Source organism: Drosophila persimilis, unplaced genomic scaffold, assembly GCF_003286085.1.
Source record: "Drosophila persimilis strain 14011-0111.01,24,50 unplaced genomic scaffold, DperRS2 tig00003933-arrow-pilon, whole genome shotgun sequence".
NCBI classification, from domain to species: domain Eukaryota; kingdom Metazoa; phylum Arthropoda; class Insecta; order Diptera; family Drosophilidae; genus Drosophila; species Drosophila persimilis.
In genome coordinates this window covers 3268918-3278054 of record NW_020825706.1, presented here as the reverse complement: position 1 = coordinate 3278054, position 9137 = coordinate 3268918, and the positions used below count along the sequence as shown (strand labels likewise).

The following is a 9137-nucleotide window of genomic DNA, read 5'->3' as shown; positions in this document are numbered from 1 at the left end:
TCTATTCTCAATTAATTACCAGAAATATGGAATATTCTTTGCACATAAATCCAAAAACAAATAAAATAATAAAGAAAAATCCTACAATTTGTAAATTGATTTTCTAGAGCCATTGAAAAATCTGTACAAAATGCCGAGAAAAAACTACTTTTCATCAAAAGGATTTCTTTAGAGAAAAATAGAGAGAAAAAAACAACATACCTTAAGCTACAATTCATATTATTTTTGTCTCTTCAGCAAAAATATCAAATAAAATATATACGAGCATATTTCATAGATAAAAAAAAGACAAACGGGTCTGGAATGGTAAATACAATTTTCATAAAAAATAATTGAATAAACAAGTCTCACTGGCAGGACATGGATACAGAGGACACTCACAGACCAAAACGCAGAGAGAGAGACCCAAAAGGCATTAGCAGCAGATTACTGTCCAAAGAGCAGCAGAAGCAGAAGGAGCAGGAGCTGGAGCAGAGGCTGCCACACAGTGCTTGCAACTGCATCTCGAAGAGTCATTAGCAATGTGACCCAGAAATGGAACGGACCTCCCTAACCACATAAAATTTTATGCTGTTTGCCATAATAAATTTAATTAAAAAATCAAATTGACTGCGAGAGAGACAGAGCCAGCAAAAGTGGGCAAAAGTCAAGCTCTGGACTCAGTAGAGAGAACATTAGCCACAGTCGTAGTGATAGTCCTTGTCCAATTTTTGTTGCCTACGAAACGTCCAGCTGCTGGAGTAATATTTGGGTCAACTTCTGGCCGACATTTGGTCCACCTAATGGCCAGAGCAGAATGGCAGAAGGCACAGCCACAAGTCAAATGGAATTATCAGACTTTATAAAATTGCTTTTCCTTAGATTTGAAGTGCAGTTTTTAGACACATCCCATAACCACCTCAAGAGTCAAGTGAAAACCTTTTTTCAATTAATTTTTTCACTGACTTTTCCTTTGGCTTTTCTTTCTATTTCTTTTCTTTTCCCATCCTTTTATCAATTTGTTGAAGATTTTCTCTTTCGTTTTATGAGCTGGCAGTTAATTACGGGCAAAGAAAATGAGTGAAAGAAAATGCCCGGCTAATCAACTGAAAAGTTGTTGAAACATCATCGCCGCGTAAGGTGTTGGCTTTCCTCAATACCAAAGCGGAAATGAGAAAATTCAGTGCGAACAAAATGGGAGTTTTTTCCAATGATTGGCATCATAATGAAAGATGAGGCGAAGAGAACAGAGCAAAGATTGAAGGAGGCCAAAGATGAGGGAAGATTTAGTAAGGGAAGAATCTGTAGAGTAGAATATTTAGTGGTTTTTTTTTTACAGAGATCCTGTTGTTTTTCTTCTGAGAAAACAAAAACGTACCCTCGTATCCCTCGAGAAAGTATTGAAAGGTCGTTCTTCGATGGAAAGAGATATCCTGAAACAGGATAAACTTTTATTCCCAATTATCATGATTTGTGAAATTTTAATTCTTATTTTATATTTTTATTATACAAATTAAAAAATTAAATACATTTAAAATTGTAAATAAAAATGAAAAAAAAAATCTAATAAAAATGCATTTTTTTTTTAATTTTTGCGGGAAAAAATTGGTCTTACTTTCAATTTTTATTATACAAATTATAAAATTAAATACATTTTTACATTTTAAATAAAAAAAAAAAAAAAAAATTTAATAAAAATTCATATTTTTAATTTTTTTGCGGGAAAAATGAAATTTAATCTATTTTTTTTTAAATATATTTTGCGGCAAAAAATTGTTTATATTTAAAGCTTTTAAAATTCAATTTAAAAAACTCCAAATTACATATATATATATTTTTTAAATTGTTAAAGAAAAATGTTTACCTTCAAAATTCAATTTAAAAAAATGCCATATTTTTCATAAATTTGTATTATACAAATTTTAATGAAGAGTTATAAAAAAATTGTAAATAAAAAAATAAACATTTCGTTTTTATTTAAAATTTATATATTTTTTCATATATTTATATTTATTTATAAAAATAATTTGTTTCGTTTTTATTCTAAATTTGTATTTTAACACTAATAATAAGAAATTCATTTTCATTTCATAATTTTTATTAAACTAATTATAATCTTGAAGATCCCTAGAAAACATTTCGCGAGAAAAAAAACTGTACCTATGCCTTCTGTAACCGAAACTAAACCTAAACTTAATTTTTTTTTGTTTGTTTACCGAATATTTTTTCTGATGTTCTCGCTCAAAGGTACGATCGCATCTTATCCAAAAAGTTGTCAATAGCTTCATATTCTGTGTGATTCGAACGCTTGGCCATGTAGACACTCCGCTGGTACTGTTCCTCGTCGTTCAAACGTTTGTGGCCGGCTGCCTTGTAGAGCCAGGCACGCAGATATTTCTCATCCAAATGCGTTAAAATATAATCACAGTCCATGATGGCACGCTTGAACTCACGGCGTCTACAAAAAGAAGGGGAGACTTACAGGCACAATTCTAGGGAAATTCAGAGAGAAAGAAGGACCCACTTGAGATAGCACAGGGCACGATTCACATAGAGCACGGGGGTGTCATTGATGGTGGCCAGACCTCGGGTGTAGTGCTGTGCGGCCAGCTCGTAGTTCTCCTTGCGGTACTCGTGATTGCCCAAACGCCGGAAGTTTTCGGCCACGCGCTCCCGCTCGATGCGCGCCTGTTGGCGGCTCTTTAGATCCTGATCGACCTGCCGCATGAATGTAAACGTATTTGTATTGGCCGTGACTTTGGTCTTTGATCTGCTACGCTTATAGCTGGCGCCGAATATCAAACGACTGGTGACCATAAAGTTGTCATCCGTCAGCTTTTCACTGTAGTTTTTCTTCTCCTTGGTGGCAGCGGAGGCCCTGTAGAAGGAAAGTTAACCATAAAGGGGCTATAAAAATGGCTAAAAAAATACCTACTCATTTTTGCTGGCATCGCCTATGGTTTCCATAAATTGCAGCACATCATCGACCAGTGATGGACTGTGCAGGAATACCTCATCCGTTTGTGGATGCTGATATATGGCATAGTCTGGTGGGACCTCTGGTTCAGTTTTTTTGTCCGATATTCCCTCGTGTGTGTGTGGCATTTTTGTGTTTGTGTGTGCCTAATTCGGTTCTAATCGTGTTTATAAATGTTTTAGAAATTTGACAGGAAAAACTATGGCAGACCTCCATCTCGTGATTAAATATTCTTCTCAAATTAATTGACTTTTTTGTCGCCAGCCCAAAAAACCACATAAATTCCGCAACCCAAACCCCCACCCATGGAAAATGGTTTGAGAGTTTGGGGCCTGATTTTTGCATACAATTTGCACGCGCCACTGGCGTTTTTTAATTTGAATTAAAAATGCATCATTGCGTTTGCGAATTTTAATGCACACACAATTAAAAACGGCAAGCGGCAAGGCCAGGAAATTGCCAAACAAAAAAAAAAATTGCATTTAAAAATGGTGCATGCTGGAAAATCCCAATTTCAAATGCAAAAATCAATGAGCAATTGCGAATGTAATTTGCGGAAAAAATAAAACCCAAGCGAGAGAAAAATCCAAGGCGATAGAAGAGAGTGCTGCGGAAATAGCCAAAGAAAAAACAGAGAAAAGCGAAATGAATTGAGAATTAAACGAAGTGAATGCAAATCAAACTAATGTCAGAGTAAGGGAATGTATTTTACAAGGAGACACGACGACACATACGCATCTGCAGAGGGCATGGAGTGGGTCTGCTTAAATGCTCGATTTGTATACCCTTTGATGGGGATTGATGACTTTTACTGTACATTTTAAATGGAAAAAATAAGGCAGGCTTTAGTTGTCTTTCATTGTAAATTTTGGTATTCACTTGATATTTTTCTACGGGTCCTTTTTTTGGCCAAAATACACACCTTTTTGTCTGATAAAGTCTTTATGCTTTTTAATATTCTGAATAAATGGAATAAAATATTGAATATGAACCTGAAAAGAATTGAAAATTGCAGCAACAAAGAGAAAAATAAGTTTAATAATAATATTATAATATTAAAAATATAATAAACATACTAATACTATGATAATAATATAATAAAAATAATAATAATAATAATACAATAATATTAATAATAATATATATAATAATAGTAATACAATAATAATAAAAATAAATAAATAATATAAATTTTTTTTGTTAATCACTAATCGAAAAAAAAACACATTTTTCCCATAAAAATTAAATTAAAATTAAGATTTATTTTTTTTGGTTGTATTTTGTATTTGAATATAAAATATTATCACAGATAAAAGAACAAAAAAATAAAATTATGTTAAAAATTTGAGAAAAACATGGTATACAAAAATTAAAAAAAAATTTATTATTTTTATTTATTTTTTTATTAATTATTATTTAAATATTATTTATTATTCAAAAATAGAAAAAAAACTATGTTAATTATTTTAAAAATTATAGAAAACATGGTATAAGAAAATTGTATAACAAAATATTATTAATTTTATTCATATAAAGTTTTATAGTTTTTGCACACATACGTTATGGATCTCCCAGGGTATCCCAAGTCTTCTAGTCCATCTCTCTTTGTCCCTCTCTCTCTCTCGTTGTCTTTCTTTCTGTCTTTCTGTCTCTCTGGTTCCCCCTCCTTTTTCTCATTGAAATGTTGCAGAAAAGCTGAAAAGTTTCGCATGATAATCGCTAATTGCTTTCAAAGACACTGTGCCAATGGAGGGTGGGGTGGTGTGCTGCCAAGGGAAAACATACAAAAGTATGGGAAAAACAGAGGTTTTTCGAATGGAAAACTGTAGGATTTGAGGTAGATTGAAAGGGGATTGTGGCTTGAGGGGGGTGGCTTGAGTGTTGCGGGGGGAGGACATCCTGTGCGTGTGAGCTGTAATTGTCGCGCTTTTCAAAATGCGCAATTTGCAATGCAAATGTCGAGGCATCGAGCATTGGAGAGCATTAGTTTAGCAACAAAGCCACCACCACCGCCACCGCCACCCCCCGCCACAGACTGTCAACAGATGGTGGCGCCACGTCGTTAAATGAAAATACTTTTACAGCGCCCTCGCCCTGGCGGAGGAGAGGGTGGCAAAGCTTGTCAATGTTTGGCAACAGCTTAGCGCACAATCAATTAAACTGTTTTATTGACGCTTTTCCTTGACACTCACACAGATACACACAGACACACACTTGAAGCATACAAACACACACTTGCGGCACAGACAGGCATCGGGTGTGGTACAAAAAGAAGCTAAAGAAAGCAAACGGAAACGGAAAATGGGTGCAAAAGCCAGAGGAAATGATTTAACCTAAACGAAAGATAACGAATTTTGCTTACACTGAAAGAAAAGGCAATCAGCCAAGGGGGACAGTCGCAGAGAAACATTTGAATGGGGAAAAGCCCGGCCAAAAAGGTCTTGATGGAAAAATGGAGAAAGAATTAGTCGAAGAAAATTTATAAAAATTTAAAAAAAAAATTATATTGAAATTCGAGTGCTAAAGATTGCTAATTTAAGAGAATTAAGCAAAAAAAAAATGTAAATAAATAATAGATAAAAATTAATAATTTTATATAAAGATTAAATAAAAAAATGATCATTGAATCCTCTTAAGTTGTCTAACAATTCTAAAATTTAACCCGAAAAAAAATTAATAAATAAATAAATTAATAAATAATTTAATACAATAAGATATTAATTTTTGTATTCCAGAATAATGAAATAAAAGATAAAAATGAATAATTTATTGTAAAGATAATATAAATAAATGATCATTGAATCCAAAAATTATAAAATTATGCAGAAAAAAATATGAATAAATAAATAAATTAATAAGTAACACAATACCATTAAAATAATAATATTACAAAGAATCAATAAATAAACGAAGAATCTTAATATGATGCCGAATAAAGTCTAATAATAATATAATGATGTTATATTAATAAATATATTAATAAATATAATAAAATATTAATAAATATAATAAAATATTAATAAATAATTCAATACAATAAAATAAATATTTTTGTATTCCAGATATCCCGCCTACAATTAGTATATTAAATAAATAATAAATAAAAATTAAAATTTTTTAAGATAAAGATTAAATAAATAAATGATCATTTAATCTTCATATGATGTACAATATTTATAAAATTCAACCGAAAAAATTAATTAATAATAAAATGCAATAAAATATTTATATTTTTATTCCAGATATCCGCCTACGACTCCTGACTCTACAACACTTCATCCATCCAAAGTAAGTCATAAAAAGTAAAAATCGCCTCTAGAAAACCAAATGATATACCAATTTATCTTAAAAATAAGTCGCCCCTTGATATTTTTGAGCTCTCCCTGAAAACCATGTACCTTTTGGCCCTACCATACCCTACAAACGCTCGAGTAGCATGTACACTCGTATAGAATATAGAAAAGAAAGAAAAGTAAACTGTGCAATTAGTTGACTTAACTTCTATGACACACAATTGGCAATTTATTGGGCCAGACGCCACACAAAGGCGGCATCAGGGGCAGCGGGAGGCGGCAGCATGTTTCTTTTCCATTCCCCGTGCCACTTGCCACACTTCAGAACTCAAGCAAACGGAAATTGAGTGTCCTTGCAGAAGGGATTTATTTATGGTTCATAGATTAAATACTAATTAACACCCAACCACACATACACACAACAAGGAAAACATTGCCATTTGATTTATGTCTCGCCCCCTGCCCTGCCCCACCCAATGGTGCGTGGTGTGTGTCCTGCAAGGATTAGAGATGAGAGGAAAAAAGAATAGCAGCGGCGGCCCCACCAAAAACATTGCCTGGACCATTGACCAAGGATCCATTATGCGTATCTTTTGTTGGGATGTGCCCGTGCCCGTGCCCGTCGCTTGATGCCATAAATTCTGCTTAAATTATTTGGGGGTTGGTTAACACGCCACTTGCCTCTTTCGGTTTACGGGTTCAGTTTCGCATTTACTTTTATGCTCTTCATTTGTTCTTCTTTTTTTTGGGGGTGTTGGGGCAGGACCTTAAAGGTCTTTTGCCTCTCCAGACGCAAACTACCATAAAAATATTGATAGATTGAGGGAGTCAAATGTGGAGCTACTTATACTCGTAGGTAATAAATATAAGAGTAGTATAAGACAAACATTTGTGTCGTTTTTTTGAAAGGAGAACAAAAACTAGATCTAAAAATATGAGAATATTTTTTAGGCCAAGAAAATATGATACAAAAAGCTGTACAAAAATCGGAAAAACTAAACAGGGTTGTTTTTTTTTTTATAAAAAAAACCGCATTAAAAATTGAGGCCTGTGCCGAATAAAGGCTTAAATATTTATAGCCAAAATACATGAAAAAAGGTTTTATACAGTAATTTTTTTATATTTAAAACTTGTACACCCTCTTGACAGCCAATTCTAAATAGAAAGCTGTTTTAGTCAGGGTATCTTTTAGTCGAAATGTGGTCCATAGCCCTTCTACTTTGATTTTTTTTTTGCTCCCGCAGCAACCATCTCCCAGGCATTGTTTCCTCTCGCCCAAAAGAATGGCCAGAGGTGTTAGGGTGGGGTTCAGTTTTTGAGGCTGGTGTTTGGGGTTTTCCCCCCGGTTAAATTTATGTGTCTGCATGTCGCGGACGCATAAAAAACCTGCATAAGAATCAGATGCGTTCTGTTGGGGGTTTGGCAGCATAATCAAGCGGGAGAGAGAGAGAGAGAGAGAGACAATGCTGCCCATAAAGTCGGCTCTCGATTCTGTTGATTAACGAGTGTCCAGACTACCCCCTCCAGCCTCCCATCGTTTGATCTGCCACGCCCCCCAACTGATTATGGTATTTATCGGCCTATGCAAATGAGTGCCTGAAAAATTCTTCTCGCTTTTTTTTCGATTGCATTTTTAAGCCATGCCTCATTTGAATGCACTAATTAAATGTTCTTTAGCGCGAAAATCGTTTAAAAATCGCATGCAATCAAAATGTGCGTTTCATGATGACAACAAAAGCAGAGAAAAGATGCACATATAGAGAGAGAGAGAGAGAGAGGAAGAGAGAAAGTGTTTTTTAATGAGGCGAAGGGGGGAAGCATTTTCACATAGTCTTTCACAAAATTGTGGCAAAAGGAAAATGTGAGTGAAATTAAAAGAAAAATAAAGTTAAAAGTGTTTTTGGTGTCTTTTTAATATTTTATAAATTATCAATATATATTTTATAAAGCGGGAACTAAAATTGTATTAGTAGAAATCGATCAAGTATCGAAAAGATATGAAATTTAAATCGCTGAATGCCTCAATTACCTGTACAATATTTGACCTATAGCTTATCGATAGGAATCTATCGATAAATACTCAATAATTGTGCGATAACTAATCAACAAATAATCTTTTACCGAGGGACAAATATTCCATAGCCCATCGATGAATGTTCGATTACTAATCTATACATTTTCGATAACTTATCAATAAATTGGGGACACCGATATATGGTCAACAAATAATCGATTAATTTTCGATGGCTAATATATAAGTGTTATATAACTAATCCATACATTTTCGATAGTAAATCGATAAATTTTCGATTCCAAATCGATCAGTTCTCGATAATTCATCAACAAATTATCAATAACTGAGTGACAAATTGTCGATAACCAAGCGATGAATGTTCTATAACTAACCTGTACAATTTCGTTAACTAATCAATAAATTTTCGCTTACTAATCGATAAATGTTCTATAATTACTCAAAACATTTTGTAAAACTACGCAACAAATTTTCGTTAGCTAAGCGATAAATGATAGATACTTACATACATTTTTTCGATAACTCATCGATAAATCTACGATTGCTAAACGATAGATATTTGATAAATAAGGGATTTATGTTCGATGGCTAATGGAGTTAAGTGTTCTATAACAAATCAATACATTTTTGATAGAAAATCGACAAATTTTCGATAGCAGATCGATAAATTTTTGATAACTCATCAATAATGATCAATAACTGAGTGACTATTTTTCGATAACCAAGAAATTTTTGATAACTAATCGATATATTTTCCATAACTAATGGATAAATGCGCAAAAGCTAATCGATAAATTATCAATATCTAAGAGATAAATGTTATATAACTAACGGATAAATGTTTGATAAATGTCCG

At 33.2% G+C, this 9137-nt stretch overlaps 1 protein-coding gene across 1 annotated transcript; it reads right to left on the bottom strand.

The window, feature by feature from the left end:
• Positions 1–2110: 2110 nt before the first annotated feature.
• Positions 2111–3128, bottom strand: LOC6594239 (tetratricopeptide repeat protein 12). Its single transcript, XM_002019937.2, has 3 exons — positions 2915–3128; positions 2504–2857; positions 2111–2437 (listed from the first exon to the last, which is right to left on the bottom strand). Exons 1-3 carry the CDS (start codon positions 3082–3084, stop codon positions 2221–2223), a joined length of 741 nt encoding a protein of 246 aa, XP_002019973.1. The 5' UTR covers positions 3085–3128; the 3' UTR covers positions 2111–2220.
• Positions 3129–9137: the final 6009 nt, after the last annotated feature.